Source organism: Hyposmocoma kahamanoa, unplaced genomic scaffold (genome assembly GCF_003589595.1).
Source record: "Hyposmocoma kahamanoa isolate Upper Pololo Valley unplaced genomic scaffold, ASM358959v1 93, whole genome shotgun sequence".
NCBI lineage: Eukaryota > Metazoa > Arthropoda > Insecta > Lepidoptera > Cosmopterigidae > Hyposmocoma > Hyposmocoma kahamanoa.
In genome coordinates, this window is record NW_020654810.1 from 10,441,990 (window position 1) to 10,465,123 (window position 23,134).

The 23,134-nt window shown below is 36.6% G+C and overlaps 1 protein-coding gene across 12 annotated transcripts in view; it reads left to right on the forward strand.

The window, feature by feature from the left end:
* The window catches only part of LOC113237527 (kinase D-interacting substrate of 220 kDa B), a 62,837-nt gene that overhangs the window by 15,893 nt on the left and 23,810 nt on the right, over positions 1-23,134 (forward strand). For 5 of the 12 annotated variants that reach the window (XM_026474057.1, XM_026474052.1, XM_026474054.1 and 2 more), the window contains exons 2-4: positions 13,793-13,930; positions 17,356-17,553; positions 22,292-22,401. In XM_026474057.1, the coding sequence (XP_026329842.1) occupies positions 13,814-13,930; positions 17,356-17,553; positions 22,292-22,401 (425 nt within the window). In that variant the 5' untranslated portion in view covers positions 13,793-13,813. Of the gene's footprint in view, positions 1-10,171; positions 11,007-13,792; positions 13,931-17,355; positions 17,554-22,291; positions 22,402-23,134 lie in introns of those variants that run through there. The other 7 variants (XM_026474046.1, XM_026474047.1, XM_026474050.1 and 4 more) reach the window with 3 other exon arrangements.

Consider the following 23,134-nt stretch of genomic DNA (forward strand, 5'->3'; position numbering starts at 1 on the left):
ACTTCGAGCATACCCGTTCCTTAGCTCGCTGAGCGACTTTAAATTGATGGACTAGCCGTATCGTGAGTGTCCACGTCTCGGCTCCGTAAATCGTAACAGGCAGGACGCACTGGTTGAAAACCTTTGTTTTTACATTTTGTGGTATCAGGTGACGAGAAGACTCGACGTAGCTTCCCAAACGCTGCCCATTCAAGCTGAATCCACCTCCTGGCTTCCTTATCGAAATTGTTTCAACCTAACTACAAAATTGCTCGAGTGAAGTGTATTCGGAAACAACTTCAAGAAGGTGGCCCCTTTTGTGAAGGTGGCATTTACGACTATTGGTCTCGGGTCAATGTGATCATTGATTATGACTTTAGTCTTGTCCAAGTTCATGCCGAGACTAATACGTCGCGAGGCGGACGCTAGGCCGTCCAGCATCTGCTGTAGCTCCTCCAGCGACTCCACCAATAGGACTATGTCATCTGCAAATCGCAAGTGTGAGATGTACTCGCTGTTTATATTAATGCCCATACTTTTTCAGTCGAGCATCTTAAACATATCCGCCAATGCGGCTGTGAACAGTTCCGGTATATGACATCCACTTGTCTCACTCCTCTTCGCAATTGGTTGGGTTTAGACTGCTGGTCCTGTACTTGGACACTCATAGTGGCGGCGTTGTACAGACATCTGTGCACTTCGATGTAACGATATAAGTCCACTTGGTATCGCTGCAAGGACTCCAAGACAGCCCAGATTTCGACGGAATCAAAAGCCTTCTCATACTCCACAAAGGCTAGACACAAGGGCCGAATATACTCTTCTGCCTTCGTGTAATCTGCCTCACTGTGTATATGTGGTCTATGGTGCTGCATCCCCGTCGAAACCCGGCTTGCTCCGGTGGCTGAAACTCGTCGAGTCTTCTGGCGAGACGATTCGTAATGACTCTAGAAAACAGCTTACATACGTGGCTCAGGAGTGAGATGGGTCTGTAGTTTTTAAGTAAAGATTTGTCTCCGTTTTTGAAAAAGATAACTACAATACTCCTTTTCAACGTTTTAAGAGTTCTCTCACATTGAAAGACGGAGTTAAACAGGTTCTGTAGTTCCTTGATGACTGGCACTCCTCTGGACTTCAGAAGTTCTGAAGTAACTCCGTCTTCACCAGGGGCTTTTCCATTTTTGAGCTGTTTTAGAGCCAATACGATCTCGCTTGGCTGATATCTGGTAGGTCGTCGGTATTGTGGCGCATCAGGGCGGCTCTGGGATCGTGGTTGTCGTGTAGGGTACGAGGAACATGTGCAGCGTATAACCGGCCATAGAAGTTTTCTATTTCGGTGAGCATCTCGGGCTTCGACTTTATGGTTCGACCAGCGTGTGTTGTAAGCTTCGTCAGGTGGCTCCTTCCAAGCTGCTAAATGAACACTTTGGACCCTCGGTTTCGTTCTATTGCCTCCTCGATGAGGCGTACACGCCTCATCGAGGAGGCAATAGAACACAAGGCAAAGTACACTTTAGCTCCGAAGGTCGCGCCGTACCATCTTCGCAATCTTCTTGTTGAGATCTGACCGCTCTGACGAAGTGGCCAGAGTGTCTGCTCGTCGTTTAGTCATTAGCCGAAGAGTGTCATCCGAGAGTTTGGGCTTCGTACCTGTACGCTGCAATCGGCAAAATTTGATGCCCTCTGTTCTCAACGTTTCAACCACGTTGCAGGGCCTCGTCGACGTCATCAGTGGATTCCAATTCAACGAATCATTGCTCGAGAAGTTTCTGAAACTTATCGGCGCCCGCCATGATCTGGGCTGGATTAGGTCGGAGCGTAGACTTCATCAAGCGGCGTCTTTCCAGTTTCAGATCGATGTTCAGAGAGCCTCGTACGAGTCGGTGATCAGATACGGTATTAAACCTGCTGATCACGGAGACGTCTCTGAATACGTGCCGTTTATCCGCCAAGATGAAGTCAATCTCATTTTTGGTTATAGCGTCGGGGCTTTTCCATGTCCACTTCCTTTGAGGCTTCTCTTAAAGAACGAGTTCATCAAGAAGAGCCCCTCCTTCTCGAGGAAGTTGATCAGTATCTGCCCCCTGTGATTCCTACTTCCATAACCATGTGGGCCTATTCGAGATTGGTCGAGTTTCTGGAGTCCCACTTTAGCGTTAAAGTCCCCCATAACAACGTTGAAGTGGGCCTTGGTGCTGTTGTGTAAGGCCCTTGACATGTCCTCGTACATCGTACCTTCCACTTCGTCATCAAAATGTGTCGAAGTCGGCGCGTAGACCTGTACATTCTTCAAGCTATACCTTTTTGACAGCCGAAATATAAGGTACGCTACCCTGGTCGACACACTAGAGATCTCCTCGACGTTGCCAGAGAGGGCCCTGTTGACGAGGAATGCTACGCCGCCCTGGGATGGTTGATCACCTTCGCGGAAGTACAGAAGACTTATGTTCTCCATCTCCGCTTCCAACTGTGCTAGGTGCTCATCAAGTCTCAGAGTTCGTCCATTAAACAATGCCAGGGTCAGTTGTTTTAGATAGCCCGGTGATACTAGCACCCCCTACCCCGCCATTACCATGGCTCCCACTGTGACCAGGAATAGCGAAGCGGTCGGGAACTAGGTGCCTTTTCTGTGTTGTGGGGTTTATGCCTATAATTTTCACGCTGGGCATGCGGGATGGAGGTCGCAGGACATAATGTTTTACACCCCCTACGCTGCTGACCGTCGATGGCCAGTAAATTTTATTGTGCCATTATGGGATGATTATGGGATATGGGCTATACCGCCATCGACCGGTCGCCAGAGCCTCGTTAGTTACTGCAGGATGCACCACGTGCAGGTGAGGTTGCCACTAGGAGCTTAGGTGGTGATTGCTCCCTTACATCCCCATGTCATTGTAGATCAATGCTATTTTATAAAGGTTTGCCTACAGTTGCTACAAAATGTGTGTATATAGTAATAATTTCTTAGGATTCAAAGTGTCTGTGAAAGACTTAAATTAACGCTGGAGACAACTATTAAAAAAATCACTGCAATAATTTTTAAGTCAGGTCGTATTGAACCTGTTGCGACATTAAATTTATGATATTCCTTGGTTGGATTTTATATCCTAATGTTGTCTGGACGAAATTACTGCATAGCATATACTTACTTATGAGCTCCAAAGATAATTATGTGATAGCGGCTGCTCCAGAGCAAAACCTACTAAGGGACAAACTTTGTGAATATAATTTTTTAACGGAATGCAATCTGAATACTATGGGAGTCCATATGCAAATACTCACCTAATGGCGATGACAGCCGCTTCAAAGTTCTGCAAAATGTCAGAGATTTCAAAACTTAAAAAACCTAGCACACCTATGGCACTGGTTCGTGACCAGCCAAAAAATTAAGTCACTTTAACTAATTCAGAACATAGCAAGCACTTGACACTTGCTAGGTTTTAAAGTAGTTTAAGTGTGATGCTAGGTATTTCAATTGGCAATTAAAGAGAATGGAACTTTACTAATACTGAAAATATTAGTCGTTCTATTAGTTTAATAACTCAAATAAAATCTAATTTTATTCCAAATTTTCTAATGCAATAACTATACCAAATACCTAGCAAATGCTTATAATGTATTTTGATTCTGCCTGGTACAGTAACTTCACTTATATATATATATTACATACATAAATATTTAACAAAGGTATAAAATGTAATATGTAAGTTGTGATCATTTTTGTGACATCAATATATTGGTAACCTATCACAAACTCGGATTTCTTTTCCGAAATGTATACGTTTGTTCGAATTTTCTTCAAAAACATTTTCCTCTCAAAATTACTTTCGAGGTTATGAAAATTCGAGCAAACGTTATTTCTGGAAAATGTCATTTCGGACTACTGATAGGTAACCCAATATATTCGTTAATTGAATAAAAATATTACTTATTTACATTAAAGTTTATGGGCGACTGTGATTTGTGTTTTTGGAATCTTCTGCAAAAAATTTGTCTAAAACACTTAAGTTTTGCATTATTGAGATTTTTTGTGTAATAACTCCACTAGTTTTTATTATGATTATTAATACAAAACTTATTAGACCCGGTGGGACTTGAATCCACGACCTTGTTGCACCGTAGTATTGCTCTTATCAACTAAGCTACGGCTTAAGTTATCGAGTTGTCGAATATCTCCTATGTGTTTTTGATAATGACCTTTGTACTGGATTTTTCGGCAGCCGCTAGTGACATCTAGTGAGAGATTTTAGGTTTAGGTTTTGTTATGGGTAGAGATGGGCGTTTAAACGAAAAGCACTTAAAACAGTCTGCTTTTTAAAATAAGCGCATAAGCACGCTTTTCATTTTAAGCGTAAGCGTTATCACTGGTCTGTTCTATAGATATTCAACAATTTCATTTTTTACAACGTGCCTAAGTTTCAAATAGCGCCATCTATGTTTCCTAAACAAATTAATTCAACATAACGTTGCAAACTTTTTTAAACATGAAGTCTATGCGCTTAAACGTTTTTCTAAACGACGTCAAACTAAAAAGCATTTAAGTGAAAAGCACTTTTACAAGCACGCTTTTTAAACGTACTTTTTAACGTAACAAAATAAGCAGTTTTTTCCATTTCAACGGTTAACAACTACAAAAGTTAAACAACTTATGTTTTTGAACGCTTCTAAACGCCAATGAACAAAATGTTAATACAATAATGTTATGTCAAAAATAAAACTCGTTTTTTACAAAAAACTTACTTATTTTAAAACCTTTAGTGGTCTACTCTTGCGTTTCGCTATCAACACAAACATTGCAAGTTTTTTTAAACATAAAAGTCTATGCGCTTAAATGTTTTCTAAACGGTTTTCTTAGCTTCAAACTAAAAAGCGTAGTGAAAAAGCGTTTAAAAAACCCACGCTTTTTTAAAAAAGCATAACGCTTAAACGTTTAAAAAATAAGCAGTTTTTCCCATCTCTAGTTATGGGGCAACCAAAAGCCCCTACGTTATAGTTGTACAAAAAAACTGCATCTTTAATTCAGTGGTACTTTTTTGTTGAAATACAAATTCAGTTAGTTTTTATGACTTCATATCTAATCTCCGGATATTTACACTCATAATGATAAATAAACGCTTTTAACGTTTGTATACCTGTGGGAAATAATACGAACTAGCAGTGTTAACGCGAATGTAATATACAAGTAGAAATATTAAGAAAACAGAAAGTACAGTTTGATAGAGAAGACAGATAGGAGAGAATTATTTTTACACGTGACACTAAAGTCATCGTGCTTTGAACAAGGAGTATGCTTACGCTCCAACAATACCAGACCCTTCCATACCAATTACATTCTACTACACGAATCACTTGGTACTTCACAAAACAACAACGTCACGTAGGAATTAAAACAAGACTGAAGTGCTTCCAGCCGATCATAGTAACCTTTCAAAGGCATGTGGTACAAAGTGTTAGCACCTAATGACGTGTAGTTGGCTGACGAACGAATGCATAAGTTGCATTGCATCCGCGATCTGTTGGCAAGACCTCCCGTCATGAGTGGTTGCTGACAGCAATGTTTAGGTTTAATAGCAGCATGTTTCATTTAAAAAAATATTAATGTCATAATCATTTTGAAACTTAACGCAATATTTGTTGCTAATAGGTGGCCTAATGAAAATATATGAAGAAGAAGTTATCCCCCGCCTCTTGCCATCTCTATTATATACCAAAAATCTAGCTACATAATTTCCACTTTTCAAGTCCTTTCCAACTCTTAAATTTCCATTCTAAGGTTGCCTGGAAGTATTAGAGTTAGCAATAAGACCGCCTGTTGTACATTGGCTTACTCTGTGATACTTACATTACTGTATTGTCATTGTAATTTTAATGTGCAATAAAGAATATTTCGTTCATTCGTTATAAGAATTGAAAACCAAATGAATTATATTCGCTATCTCGAGTATTGACTGTCAGGCAGCTCTTTGTGCTCCGCACAATCCTACGTAAGCACCACCTGGTACCCTTGCCGGACCCTTCGAAAAGGAAAACTCGCAAGGTCTGCCCTGTTCCTAGGCATAAAACTAAGTTTTCAACTCGACAATATCATATATCTAGTTCCATCCTTTACAACTGTGTAAATAATCTTTTGAACATCCACAGTTTAAACAAATTTGAGGTTAAAAAAAGATTGGTAAATTGGCTTTTAAATCAGAACTACGACGACACAGAAAATCTTCTCGCAACCGGCTCCTAACACACACTCATTCTCTCACGCACACATACACACAAACACACACTCACCCACACACACCACACACACACACACACACAGACACCTACCTACATACATACACTACACACACTAACTTACAAACTTTTCTTTGCTATTTTTGCTACATTATTTCTGTAATAATAGTAAGTCAGTTCCTTTTATACTAGTATACACGTAGTATTGTTTATGTTCTAAATGTTTTACTCGAATAGATCAAACGTTATGGTCGAACACTGATTTCCAAGATACAGGCCTATGCCTAGTTTGGATAATCAGAGCTCAATAGATTAATTTGTACGAGTTATTCTGTTAAAATTTTATATGTATCTACAGATTACGTGTTACATCCTGTACAAATCTTTTATGAAATAAAGTATTATTATATATAACCTATATAAAAAGAGAAACCAAAATAAAGAAGATAAATGTAGTAGGCTGTATGGCTTTACGTCAAAGTTGTTAAAAGTAAAAAAAACTCAACGTTAAGGCAGAGTATTCACGAATAACGTCTTTTAGTTCACCTTTCAATTTTTTAGTTTCGATTCCTACATGTACATTAGGTTATTGTGAACAATTCAGCTTGAAATAAATAAACTAATTTGTTAGTAATAAACTAATTACTTAGTATCAATTCCACAAATCGTTCAATTCGAGTACCTACTTCATTGCTACCACAAAATCAATAACAAAATGATATAGACAGGAAAGATATATCAGAAATTGTCGCTTACATAGTTTAATTAAACCCGCTTGCAACAAACACTTAATTCAAATTTCACTAAAGGTATATTACGCATTAGACTCTACCACTTTTTGGAATCTACATAATATTAACCATAAGGTATAAAATTGTTAAGATTCGGAAAATAAATTAGAAACAGCCATAGACGCACTAACCACAATCAAAAAATATTCAAGACCTAAACAAAATTTTTCATAAAAATGTTTAGAAGATAATTAAAAAAACATTATATTGTCTATAAGAATCTCCTCTTGATGAAATATATTAAATTTCTTTACCTTAATGTTATGTATACGAATATAAATTACCCAAAAAAAACTGCAACGCAACGGCGCGAAAGTACACCTATGTAATTTTTTTAATATACATCCTTTTTCAACTATTATAAAACTCATTTTACATTTGAACTGAACTTGTCCTCGTGTATTTTTTTTGCTCGAGAGCGGTTAAATATCCCCTTTTTATGACGAGATGAACAAGCCTGGTGGTAGGTAAGTCGCACAGCGGCATTGCACTAATAGTGGCAATGCTGTTCAGATCTTTAAATCTCAAATATCAATGAGGCACTGCACCTGTTACCCTGAGCCGTAAAGTTGACAAGTCCCATGTGCTTGTAGTTTTACCAGCACCCTTACCCTTCTAAACCGGAATGCATTATATAGGAAAAGAACACTTGTTAGCAACAATGTCTGTTTATTTACACCTCTGAAATCCATGATACGTACCTTATTAATTATATCGTAATATACTTGGTTATCTATTTTTAATCACAATGATCGACTAACACCCGTTTTTTACCGTTTTCGCTAGTAATTATTAGCAGACGAGAAAGTAATGCTCTTTGTCAGCTCAACAGCTATCTCTTGTTCAAAAATTTTTATTTGCCATGTTGTCTCCCCACCACCAGCCAACAACCGTACAAGTTACGTTCAGGAATTAACTTAAATTCAATTCCTGTTTTAAATTCAATTTTAAGAGTCTATACTGCCTCAAATGGTTTTGGTTAATTTCGCATAACAGTGAAAGTTTTAATTTCGTTTGTAAAAAAAAAAATTCTGAAATAAAGTCAGTGTCCCTGCCGTTCGACCCAAGCAAAATGAACCGTATTAGTACGGGAAAAATTTGAATTCGAGCTGAGGTAGTATAGACTCTTAAAAGTTGAATTTAATTAAAACTAAAATTGAATCGTAAACAGGACGTAAATATTTAAAGACTGTCGTTAAAATTTTTAATTTTTTTTTATATTGGTGCTTTCGTGCTGTTAAGTGGTTCGTTTTGCAACCTTCTCGAACAATCCTTCTTTAGGAAATAAGACTATTTTTCGGACGTGAACACGTATATTTGCTTTTTCAAACAAAAATTATTCTTTAGCAAATTTACGATTCTGAGTTAAACAACATCATCAAAAAATAAATATTGGTGTTATATTAATATTCAAACCAAATCTTGTGTGTAGAAAAACAGTTATTAAAGCGTGGAAACACCAAATTTCGTTTTCTACTTTTGTAATGTGTTTGTACTTGGAAGGTAAATTCCATAGATTACAAACGAGTGTCTATCTATCCGCTATATAGTTACTATAGTATAGTTACTATAGTATACTTCTCTATGTAAACCTAATTATCTGGTTAATACTTTACGGTCATTGGGTAAATCATGGCGTAATAAACGCATATTTTACCGTTATCTATCTAAATCTTTGTTTAAAACGTTTTATTCCAATATTAACTCAGTAAATCATTAGCCCCATATTATCCGGTATAAAAGTAAGTGACATTGTGGTTTTGTTCATTAGAGGGTTTACTTTTTACGACCTTTGGACCGAGCACGATCGAATGTGAAATTTTATTGTAATTGTTTTGTCCAACGAAGCTGATGCTGTTTTAAGATGTATCGGGTCGCTTCGTTCATAAGAAATGTACAGGTATCGTTTTGAGTAATCAAGTTAATATTATCTTAAAAGGTATGTATACTTGTGTGTATGTATGTGAATATGTGCTTCTTCGACTTTTCGGTTAAATATGCGACGTCGTCGTGCTGGCTGCAAAAATTTCAATAAACGTTTCCAGGTCTTATATAGGTGATGATTTAAATTTTAGATTTTAGTAACAAAAAAAATTATTGGATTTTCCAATAATTTTTTTTTGTTGCTTAGATATACAAAATCATGTAAAAAATATGGAATTATTTTGTCTTTCGGGAAAGCAATTTAGGGCACATTTTCGGCAATAAGTCAAAAACTATCTAACAAAATAGTTTTCGAGTACATTTTTGTATTATGATGTCACCGAAGTCTGATAAGGGTTTCTTTTTCACCGTTAGCATGGAGCCTTAAAATTAAACCCTCTCAGATGAGTTAACTGAATTTAGCGGTCACTGGTGTCGAAGGCCAACATCCTCTATGGGTCACTGAGCCAGAGGATGAAAGTAACTGTAACACAAATTAATTATGAGAAAGTTGCATAAGATAAATTTTAAAAAGTCATTTGGAATTTCTACAGATTGCATGTTAAACGCACCAATAAACCCAGCTTCAGACGAGTGCCGCAGGGGACGCCGGCACCCCAGTAAGCGGAATCCTGTAACTCCGTTACTTTTTTGTTCTACATGCACTATGGTTTTTGCATTACACTATAATTTATGCGCGCACATATGACAACTAAAATTGCACTTATCTACAGCATGAAACTTCACTGTGTTTTAAAATAAAATGTACCTATTGTCGAATAAATTAATTGATGTGACCGAAAATATAACTATACAATTACAGTACTAATTCAAACATAATCTTCCTTATATTTATGATCATATATGATCAACTGAAGAAACTTTTCTAAAGAACCCTTTTGTATTATATGAAAAGAAGCAAATAAAAAATTCGCTGTATGAAATTCGTAAAATTCGATAATGGCATCCTACGAAATTTGAAACGCGCCTGTGTAGATAAATTTCCTCTTTTAATAAGGAAATGGACATAATGTCCCACATAAAAGACAAATATTAATCCGCGCATTCTAATTCAAAACCTAACATTACACAAACCAGCTTTCACTCCGTTAGACGGAATGTCAATTTTTTCGGACACCATGTTTAGGCGAATCACCTACGTCATTATTAGTATCGGTCAGAAGTAATCATGTGTTATTGCCTCCACGTGGAGTAACACGAATGATGCGGCGGGGAGGGCTATGACTGCCCCGACCTCTCGGCGGCGGCTGTGGTCGCCGACACAGTCTGACCGGACACCGCGCAAGATGCTACCCGCAGAGCGAGCTTACCAACGTTCCGCCTCCGCGATAATGAAACGACTCACGCTACGCACCTACAGCACCTACTCTCTTGTACGTATCAGCAGACCGCTTTCATTCATAGAGAGCGGTCATCTGCCCTCCGCCCGCCCTACACCACGCCGCGCTCTAAATAACCGACTAGCAGCGTCACGCAAAACGCGCCGTGCCCGTGCACACCGTGTCGCGACTTAGTCATTACGTTCACAAATCTGTCACAGAACGGCGTGAGCACTCGTCTTATTATGCGGGTCGAGACATCATGTCCCTGCCGCCGCACCTTCCGGTCTCCAGCAATGACGAGTATGTACACATTAGATGCCTCGTCGCAAATCTACACAAGCCAAGGAATGTGTCCAGGCCGCCAGTCACGGCCGAGAAGAGGAGGTCTTTGGAGGTGGTTCGTGAAATACCGTCTTCAACCAACATAGAGCACAGTGGTTCCATATCAGATAGATTAGATAACCTCTCAGTGGAGGAGGTGACACCAACAAAGCGCCCGAAAAGTAACAGCATAGCTGGCTCGCAATCGCTGGCACCGCCGATCATAGAAAAGAAACGAAGAACCTCGTTCCTGCAACTTCATGTGGGCGGCGCAGCGTATCATCCGGGGCCTTTGTCTGCCGGAACCCACCTAGCTGTCCCTCGGTTCACGGTGACGGCACCACCCGGCGAGCAGCAACGTCGCCACAGCAATGCCTTCGCTGCATTCCATGGATTTGCTCTCCGGCGACATTCTAACACGGTCTGGGAATTATTGGCAGTGTGATTGTCGTGGCTACTTGTGAAACGAATTTATTCGCTGTGATGTTATGACTGAATTTTATGGTATTTATGCACTAACTTACTAATACCAATTTTCCTCGGTTTGTATTGCTACAGTTGATCTGTTCAAAATAGTGAACTTTAAAATGCAAGTCACTGCATGTGTACCTGTTTAAAATGAAATAGATCCTTCTAACAATTTAAAATCATTTTTAGTTTTGTGTAGGATGTACAATAACTTGAATATATAAACATTCTACGCATCGCTGTTTAGAATTCTATTAAAATACGTTCACTACAAATAATTATATATAGACTGTATGAAATTGAATGTTATTTTTATAACATTGAAGTCAATTGCGCTGGACAATTTCAATATCACGCATTCATGAAAACACAATTACTTTACTGTACAGTTTCATTTATTATATCGCTGTACCTTGTGTTATCCTTATCATTAAATCTATAAATCAGTTTAGTGTAAGTCACAATCTGGGGAACATACGTTTACTAGCTCTTGTGTGCATTGCGCGTCTCGGGCTACTATAATTGCGATAATTCACTAGTGTTCCACTCAGTAGATTATTTACATTGTGCAGTGTCAAACCCCGTTATGTTACGCTGGAGTTTACCGCCTCTTAAGGAGCCAGTGGGTATTTGAAATATCTACATATATTGCATGATTTGAAAGAAATTAGTTGTTTTAAACATAATTATGGACACGATCTGGGTTAATATTGAACTTTTACAGGTATTAAAACAAGTCAATTGCAATTAATTAGAAATGACAATAAAAATTAAGTACAGGTAATAATAACAGAAACATAATCTTTAGTGTTTTGATATACAGTTTAGTAACTTAATTGCTTTTTTTATAAAACTTATTTTTGCATGATAAGAATTACGGCGCGTGTATACGCTAAGAAATTTGACGTGTCTGCTACAGAAAAGATGAGAATGGTCTTGTACACGACAAGAACTTTGTCGGATCTAGCCACGAAAATATGTCGTGTCTGTTGCAGACAAGAAAATGATGAGTACACGATACGAATGCTTTCGGGCAGACGTGTGTCAGTGCATTAACCAGTCTTCCAGGTAGAGTCGTTTTACTACGTCGTTTGTCGTTTTGCTACTAAGCAAACCATTTCACCATTTTTTTAGGTATTATTTTGTATAGAAGATTTTATAAGAAAAAAGATACAAAAAGAATTTACTAGAATCATCCAATTTTGTAACGAAAAGATGAGTTTGGTACCCTGTATCTTACACTGCGACGAGTAAAAGTTTATCAAATATTTAATTTTTTACCGTATTTCTCATTTCTTGAAAATCTTCCTTAAGAATAATAAATATTTCTCACCATGCCTCAAAAGTACGTCGTTTATCTTTATAAATCTCTAAGGTTTGGTCCCACAATACGGGTCTTACGTTTTTCTACTAAACTTATAAAAGTTTAGTAGAAAAACGTAAATCATGCATTTTATTAGTTGCAATAAAATTAGTGGTGCAAGTGGTACTTTGTAACACCAGTCCACGCGCATAAACGTTCGTTTACTGACAATGCGCCCCATACAATAGCGGCAGAGCGCGTCGAGTCGGGGGTAGACAAGATTTTTTTCTTGTCCGGCGCCGAGGCAGTGTACACAGTTCGTGTGTAGAAACGACACGAATTCTTGCATGGCCACGGCGACTTTTCTTAGCGTGTACACGCGCCCTTACACAGAGAAGTCTATCATAGTAATATAATAATTTATTTTAAAGGTATGCCTCAATTCTGTGTTGTAATTAATTGATTGTGATACTTATAACTGAGTATGCAAGTGCTAAACTGGATTGATGCAATTTATTAACATCAAATTAAATTTATATTTTTGGCTGAGTCAATGCTTTATTTATTGTTTGTAATAGATATTTAACCATTTGACAATACTTAAAGCCTCTTAAGCACCGACATGAACCGACATTTTTTTAATAAATTCGTTTCCCCAAAAAATTTAAGTTTTTATTGATTCTGTTTTCGATATGTTTTGCCTGTTTACATTCTTGTTCGTAATATTATTGAAAACTTAAGTAACCTAAACAAAAAAAACATGATTCATTAATATAGGAACGTCACTTTAATGGGAAACGTGACGAAACTTGTTTAACTAATGTTAGTAACGTGTTTTCGGATAGTTTATCCTTTCGATTTGTTGCGATTCTTGTTGTTGGGAATTCTCAAAAATATGAGTATTAAAAAAAAATTATGTACTTCCAAACCATCTGAAAACCATTTTAAGTTTCAAGTTATCAAGGAGGCTTTAAATATAAATATTAGACAACATCACACACGTTGCTCTGACACCAAAGTAAGTAACTAAACCACTTGTGTTATGGAAATGTGTTGCTATTGTAAGTGTTGCCATTGCAATTTTATGTGCAATGGAAACAACGACGGTACTTCAAACACCCAGACCAGAGAAAATATAAAAAAGTTAGTTTTTCTGCATTGATTTGGGGGGTGATCCTGGGACCTCAGACATAGCGACACCATGAAAACCGATATGCAAGACACTCGACCACGGATATCGTCTAAGTTAACACTCAAAAATGGAACCCCTGTTACATTGAGACCTCTCTATGTTCGATCGTATGCGTGTAGTCTTTTGTATCACAATAAAATCTAATATGTATGCAAACATTATTTTGTGCTACAATGAAGTGTTTATAAAAAGTGTGTGTATTGTCTTATCTTCAAATTTGTAACAATATTTTACTTTTGTGCAGAGCCTCCACCGCAGCGAGTCGATGGTGTCTCTGGCGTGCTTCAAAACGCTCCAGCAGCTAGTGAACAATGACTCCGACGCCGAACTTCAACAGTACCTCGCCAACAATAAGAATATCCACATTGATGACAGGGACGAGGTTGGTACCATTTTAATAGTGACACGTCCAATATTTGGATCATCGCAATTTTTCAATATAGTGGACCATATAAACTGTTCTGCAGACAAACTATACACTGACATCAACCGTGAAAGCTGGCCACACTAATTCGTGGCTAGGTTTTTAACTTAGGGCGCCTTTAAATTAGAAGTGCTGCAGTGGCGCCACTACTAATTTTAATATCTGGAAAAAAAGTCGCAGCGCTACTGTCAGGAGGGAGCGATCCCATTTAGTTCATTCGGACAAATGAACTAAATCGTTCCTTTTAGTGGGATCTGGGAATTGGGAACGAATAGGAACCGTTTCGGTCTTTGAATGACAGAATGAAATGATCCGTATGAACGATTTATTGATGTGATTTAATGATTGATTGATGTTTGTATAAAATATATATAATAATTTTTTGTGATTTTCGAATAAAGTTTTTGCACATTTATAGAATAGACTAGAATGGAAATCGTTTATTACTACGCCACAACAAAAAAAATACACTGTAAGAAAAAGAAAAAAAAATTAAGGTAAATTTAAACAAAAAATTTAAATAAAATAACAAAAAAAAAGGAATAAAAATAGAATCATACACAACAACAAAGCAAACATTAAATATTCAACACAGTTAGATTGAATGTCATGAGTGCGGCTGTGGCGTATGTAACAGGATCACACTGAGCTATTGTCACCACCGAGAAAAGGCTGTGACGCTGATTTTCAGTGGGCCCTAAAACCGAGTGAGTACCGGACGTGTATGTCGCGAATATACGAGTAAACTTAAATAAATTACATAAATATTCCCATAATGTAGTATGTTGTGTTCCCTTATATGTTATTTTTTCTCAATTATTGTCTTTGTATTTGTTTTTATTTCACTTTATAATTTTGCCTACACATGGTGTGTATAGATAAAATTTAACAATTTGATAAAGAAAATAAATGTAAATATGAAACAACTTTATTGTATACTTATACTGCCTCCGTGGCCGAACGTTTATCATGACTGCCACGCACAGGTCCCAGGTTCGATTCCCGGGCCGGGAGAAATATTTGTATGGCATACATTTGGTTATAATTTGTGGTTACCTATGTGTGTGTCCATGGCACCCGCGACACATGGTTTCCCTAGTGCGGGGCTATGTTGAGTGTGTGCGTTATTTATTATTATTATTATTATAAGTTTATATTTGAGTCTTAAACGAGTGGCAAGGCTCAATCGTGCATATCACTAGAACTTGTACTAAAGGCAATAACAGTTCACTAATTGTTTCGTTCGCATCGTCTCGCGTCACGTACGTGAACTGAAGAATGAAGGAACCAGTCAATGGAAAGAACTAAAAAGACAGGTGAACCAATAAAATCACCTCGTGTCTGTGGCTGTGCAAACAGTTCCTATTCCTACTGAACTAAAAGACGGGTGAACTGTTAAGATCGTACACAAGAAATTAATACTTTTCGGTCAGTGTCAGGAATTAATTCATAACAATTCCTAGTTCATGAACCACTGAAGCTTAGTCGTGACACGCGCGCGCCTCTTTCGCAGTAGGTAACAAATTAGTAAAGTAAGACGTGGTAGGACTTAACGCGCGCCGCAGTCACAGTTGCCCTTAATGTAATTACGCACAACTTTTAAACCTTCCTTTTTTGCTAGCACATAACGGATGATAATATCCGGGCTTAATTCCCAGGGTCCAATTTAGAAAACGTTCGTTTTTTTGGGAGCCTGCCACGCCCCTAATGCAAAATCATTGTTTAAAAAAAAGATTAATAATTTTTAGTACGCAAAATATAATTTTCTTACATAGAAGTGTGTAACTTTGCAGTATAAACATTGCGTTTTTGTTCTTTAACTTATTGAGTACTTAATTACATTTCCTAGCATTTGATTCATTATTAGCAAGTCTATCTTCTTGACTGTAATGGAAAAATCTACTTCTGCTGAAGAAACTCTCCGTGTTATTCTAATTAGTACCTACTTAATAAGAAATACTTAACACGTAAGACAATATGTTTTATGTGACGTTAACAAATATTTTGTTAAAAAGCTTCATATTATTTTGTTGCGTTGTATTGTAAACAAAAAACCGGTTGGAAAGAATACCGACTAGTATCCTTTCAAGCATCAGACAAGTTTTAAAAATCGCGTAAACATAAAATATGCGATTGGTTGTTTTTGGGCCGTCGATGACGCACGTTATTACTTTCTTCATTCATCACGTGTGGGGGAATTCTAAGTGATGTAATATTTTATTTATTAATGCAAATTGACAAGGATAATTTCCTAATCGTCCTTATAAATTTGCATGAATTAAACCTGTCCTCATAGACAGTTATTGTTGCTGTTTCTATCGGCTGCGACGCAAGAATGTGTAATGTTAAAACTATATAATTTAACCGGAAAATGCCAAACCACGACCTTAGGTGAACGATGGGTGTGTACGTCTCTAAATCCTATACTTGTAAATGTCATTTAATTTGATTGGTTAGTATCCAATAGAAGTTCAAACTACATTTGTTTAGATCGCGCTCGAAAATCTATCCATTTGATATACGTGTGTTATTGTGTGGTACTGGTGTTATTATTTCAATATCAAAAACACTTTTCAACTATTAACAATTTACGACTCGCGGCCTTGGATTCCCATTGAGGTTGGGACAGGCAGGCTATCGAACGCCAAGTTGCCGATCCTGACAAACCTCTTTCGCCTCACTTACATCCATCAATCTTTTCATTTATCTATTACACCATACTTTTTAAGAACATTCTCAATTTGACCTGAAAGCGTTCTTCATGTCCGTCGTATTCACGTTAGCTCCATAAATTTCTTTCGTCAATCTACTTTCATTCACCCGCAAGTACCGAAACCATCTCAACACACCTTTCCCTATTTTTGTAACTACGTCCTCTTTCATACCACATCGTTCACAGATCACAGTATTCTTCACTCGGTCGCTTAATCGCACAATACATATTACTTTATTGCATTCACTTTAATCTCTGGCTTCTTCTACCCAACACTTACTCCCATACCAACCAAAACAGCACTATGCTTCGCCTTTTGTGTTCGCCGATATGAACTTTATGGCTCCGTTCACTGCATCGTCAAAACACGTCTTCCTTGAACAGATTGAAGATACCGAAACAGTAATTTGCATGCATTTTGCTAAGTCGTGCCCTAATCCTCGTAGTGCTATTTAAGTGCACATATTAATTGACTCCGTAGCTTGAACCTAGACAAAACTAACCAATTTGAATTTGAAATTATGTATTTTTTGCTAGCCTTCAGTAGTGTCCCACTGCTGGGCAAAAATCTCTCCATCGGATTTCTAAATTTCCTCCATTCACAGCAATTTTCGGCTAGTCATTGAAGTACGCGTACGAACTTAAGTATATATTTTATTTTCTGGAATAGAACGGCACTACCGCACTTATGTGCTCGTGCGAGAGCGGGCGCACAGCGGCGGTACGACTGCTGCTGGGCGCGCATGCGGATCCGAACGCTGCCGACGCTGACGGGTGGACACCGCTTGCCTTTGCGGCGCGGTTTGGACACCTTGACATCGTCAAGGAGCTCCTAGACGCTGGCGCTCGCGTAGACCCGAGGGATTGTGTAAGTATTTATATTATTTTTCGTTACAGATATTTACTATGCTCTCGTGCTGTTTTTAACATACGCGTTGTATATTGTTTTGTATTTCCTTCCTTTAAAATTTACATTCATTGGATAGTTTTAATGTACACCATACTCAAACATTTATTGCACATTCTTCTTGTTGTTCTGATCCAACACACGCACCATGAAACTTTCTAGTACGAAGTTCAATATTGGTAGAATTTCTAATTTATGTAAATTTTATAGTCATTCCTAAACATTTATTACATCCTTCTAGAAGTTCTAGTGTTCATAAGTTTGAAAATATAACGCAAGTAGGTATTAACTCAGAGCAGTAGCAATAATGAATGTCAGCGAGTCGTTTTGTGTCATTTGAGTCTTTGCGAAGCTCAACTTAGAACGCAAATGTGTTTTTGTCTGCAGTAACGGACTTAATTTTTTAACCGACTTCAAAAAAGGAGGTGGTTCTCAATCCGACTGTATGTTTTTTTGTATGTATGTTACGATAACTCCAGTATTTGTGAACGGATTTTGATGATTCTTGTTTTGTTGGAAAGAGCGTGCCTCCATAGTGGTCCCATTTAAGTTTGAAGAAAATCATCCACCTCTAAGGGTGGCTGTTCACGCATGAAGATTCATTTTTATAAATAGCGCCTAAATTTTATTATAACAAGCAATTATTTTAATGGCTGATTTTGCTATTCTCCAATTCAAGGCGTTTTTCTCTTCTCTCAATATACTTTGAGTAGAGAGGACCAATTTTTATTATCTCCTGTGTCAAGTTCCGTATAGTGGCAAACTAGGAGATGAATTCGGGTTTGTGCACTTTCTGGTAACCGATTTCAATAAAACTTGGCAAATAGAGGTACCACGTACTTTTGAGGTCGGTTTTTTTAGTACTCTGTACTAAGATTATTGGAAGCATACTTAATCAATATTGCATTAAGCATACCATACGTCGTAATGAATAGCCCAAGAAACTCAAACTTAACTGTGGGCTTTGATATATAATTATATGTACTTACTATCTTAATTTCATTGTATTGAATAATTTTGTGTTCAATAAATTAATTTACCGAGATGAAGATACTAAATTGATAACAATGTTTATTAATTATGTAACTTTAGTGTTACTTAAAAACAATCTTACCGCTGATAACACAATTTACTGCGTAACGTTCAGACTCAAGACAAACTATTCTAGACAAATAACACTTATTTTTAAAATCCATTGTTTATCATTCGTGAGGTTTTTAGGTGGTATAATTTAGATAGCGCAGCTGTATACTCCTGGTTATTTTCGTTTCAATTTAGCAGGTCAACAGAAATTATTGAACTATATTAATTATTTGTTTTTTACGAGTTTACTTGTACGTCAGCCTTACAACTTCAAAGAATAGATGCAAATTGAATATGCGCTTTATAAATAAAGTAGCCCTTAAATAACAATAGAGCAATGACTTGTATTCCAGAACTGAGTACATAAAATTAACGTATTTATACCGAGCATGGATGTCTGCCAAGACGTCACTGACAGCCCCGTGCATACTTATAGCCAAAATATTCCCGTCAACAGGCATATTGTTGATGTAACTGATTCACGGTCTTCTTATTTTCAGGAGCGTAGAAAGTATACAAGTAATTATAGGAATAGTGTCAAGGTGTTAGCTCTTCTCGTTTTTACTAAATCTATTATAGGCGGTTGCGCAATTAAATAATGTTTTGCTATTGTAACGGAAAGAGAAACATTAAAGTTTTGGTTCACGATTATACGGGAATGCAAATTTTATTTTTATATATTACTTTTCTTGTTATTTAGAATAAATGATACTAACAGTGTTATTTATTTATTGTTAATTGCACACCAGAACAAATACAAAAGACAAAGGCAGGATACAATTATTGCTATTACTAACATCTTCCAGGCAAAACCAGGGTCACAGGGAAAATTAAAAGATAATATTGATCCGTAGTGTGAGTGCAATAATTGCTCATTATATAGGAATCCAACACCTTCATTGCCCCTCAAAATAAAATACTTGAATAAATACAAAATGTGCTTACAGCTATAGAAGAAGGAAAATATATAATAATGGGTTGGCCTGAAAGTCCGTACTATTTTTGCCACAAGCTAACTTTAAACATAACAGAAATTTTTGTTTGAAAATGTTATTTTGTCTATGGTAATTTTAAAAATAATATTTAAAACGCATTTTATGAATGGGCGGGAAACTTTTTAGTTTATGGTTCATAGAAGAAAGGTATCGTATGTCAACATGATAACGCCAAACCACACAAATCGTTATATAGCCGTCAAAAACTGCAGTTAGGTTGGAATGTGCTTAGAGGATGGAAAAAAAATCCATAGTCCAAGGGGATATGTTACCTACCTCATCCACCGAATTCGCCCGACATAGCCCCATCAAATTTTCACTTGTTTCAATCTTTACGAAATTCTTTATGGTCACGACTTTGATAACGACGAGAGCATCAAACGACACTCCATGTATATTTATATATCTCAATGTATAGCCATTGTATTTGATAAGCAAAGACGATTTTTTATGGAAGGGGAATTCTAAAAATACCCGAGAGATAGCAAAAACATGAAGATCAAAGGATCAAAGTCTTAAATGTTTTCGCCTTTTTGGCCTACCCATTGTAATTATATTATTATTATACTATATTTTATAATTTTATTATTATACGTACATTTTTACTGTTAAAACAATTTCTTCTGCTACTCAGTTTAGAAGTACGTATGGCAAAGATGAAAATTTCATTTATTGTTTTTACATATTATTGAATACAATTGTTGCAATATGTTATATTCACTCAAGTACCTATTAAATGGAAAATCCAGACATTCAATGTTTAATGTTAAAATACCTTGTGTATACAAAGTAATTGTAATTTGCTTTTAAATTTGTTATTTGAATATGCCGCATTTACAAATGACATTTTCTCAATACTATGCATACGATTACATTATCTCTCTAATACTGAGGTCGGCGGACTAAAGCACACAAGTAAATTCATTTGTTACTTCGTTAATTTGTAATCAAATTCTAGTGGCGTCTTTTTCAAATTTTTCATTATCTTCACATCTTCCAACACTATAAACAACACAAAAAAATATATAATTATATATAAAAAAAAAGAAGAATTTTTGACTTATGTGCTTTAGTCCACCGACTCCAGTCTAATGCTTACTTATTAATTAAAGTATCTCTCATATTTAACTCGAATTTTTCGACCTCGACATGTTTCAAACCAGTCCGTGGTCCTTTAATCATGAGCATCCGCGGCGGTAACTCGACGAAAACTCACGTTAGTTTAATTATTCATACAAAGATTGAACACTAATAAAAATTCCTTCGAACCAGCATATCGTTTTTCGTTCGTATCGTTTTTCCAGCGTATCGTTTATAAGGAATTTTTCTTAGTATTCGATCTTTGTATTAATAAATAATGGAATATTGTGGTAGTAAAACATCGTGATATTCATTAAACTTCTTATCACGTTAGTTTAGTTAATATGTCTAAGTTTTATGGTGGCTTTCTATTTAAAATGATAATGATTATGTGTAATTTGTGACTCATGATTTATTTTATTTCTGATGTGTTCTGTGACCTGCTTACACCGTCATCCCACCTTTTTGTATCGCCTCTCTCCATTCGTATCGTATCGTTTTTCTTCTTCTACTCATATATAAATTTAAAATTTTCAATTGTTCCATTTTTCCTTCACATTCTGATTTTATTTCTTTCGACGGTCACTCCCTGCTTAACCGCGATAGCGGATAGAACTACTAAATCAAATTTTCTAATGTTTTTATTCTTTTCAAGTTTAATTATAATACAATCAATGTAAATCACGTATCGACCATAATAAGCGAATGGCAATCTATCTGTAATTCAACAGAATACGGTTTTATTATATTGTATATAGGGATTTTTTTTCTTTACTTTTTAGTTCACGTTAAATAAATTTGTGGACCGGAAGCTTCCTGTTCTGCCGTGATCTTTATCACGGTTGTTAGGGTTACAACCCCTTCAAGGTGGTAAGCAACACAAATACCCGTGACAGTTGCAGCGGCACTTAGTGCTTCAAATCGCAGAAACCTGAGGGGCATTGCTACCGCGCTCATCTCTCTAAGACATAAAGTTAATAAGTCCCATGTGTCTTTAGTTTCGCCAGCACCCGCAGTAATACTCACATTTCTGCTTGTCGGCGTAAATAAGTTTAGTGGCAGTATTTCCCCGGACGAACTCATTCACGAGCTCTATTGCTACTTTTTTTTTCTTTACTTTTTATAAAGGTGATATTCTCAAGAAAACCGATGTTTTCAATCTAAATCGACTTTGTAATGTAATAACATAGTTATTAGATAACATGGACGTTATACCTACAACAAATAAATGGGTATAAGCATTGGGGCTTAATTTTGCTCATTGTTATCCTTATATTTTGCATTACACGGTTCACCTTTGGTTATCTCATTGTTGTTAGGACTGCTATTTTTTGACATTTACTGTTGAATGTACTGACTTAAATACGATTTTTTTATTTTTTTTATTTTCGGTTTTATTATATTGAATTTTATTTTATATATATATGAAAAATAGGGTCTCGTCTTGAGAGAGTACTCTACGATTCGATTCGCATTAATGGCACACAAAATGTTATTTTGTTCAGTGTGAAAATGACTTATGAATTACTATTAATTTTCAGGCAGGCTGGACGCCCCTTATGTGGGCGTCATACAAAGGGCACGAGGATGTGGTGGCGTGTCTTTTAGAAAGCGGAGCCGATGTACATGCACATGAAAATTATAATATTAAGTAAGTACATATTATAACACTATGATAATATGGGTTATAAAATGATAGAGTGAAAGCAGATGGTCAATATTCTTTACCATTTCATAAGAGCTAGATGTAGACATATAGCATCTAGACTAAAATAAATTCTATCTCATTTTTTGTTGTGGAGAATTAATTTTTTGCATGTTTGTATATTTGTATTGGTTAGTAAATAACTTGCATATAGAGACTCGATTGTCGCATACATTTTCTCGCTAGTATTTGAGGGAATCCATATAAATGGTGCCAAAGTAAACAAGGATTGTATATTAGCTCGTGAATTCTGAAGTGTTTGTCCATATTCATGATAAACATATGGCATATGAAGCATGTGGTTGTGGCGACCGCAGATACTATTTATAAAAGCCAATGTCGTCGATAGCAAATGTAGCTTCAGAAGCCAACTATGAAATTAACCATTCTATTTTATTCTAAAGTCTGAAAATTATATGTGTACCGTGTTTGTGCCGTGTAATTTACTTTATGTTACTTTACAACTTCATTGTGGTCGGTTTCCACGTATTTATTTTGTGGCTTTGTTTGTAAATGTTCGATTAACGTTGAAATGGTGTGTATTTTTTGTACCTCTTTTGTAAATCAACATAAACATACATGTCACGTTATTATTAGATAAGTCCAAATGAGCTAGTTGTTGATACGTATATCTTCCAGCCGTACTGTTTACATTCAACAGCAGAAAAATCTGCGTGAA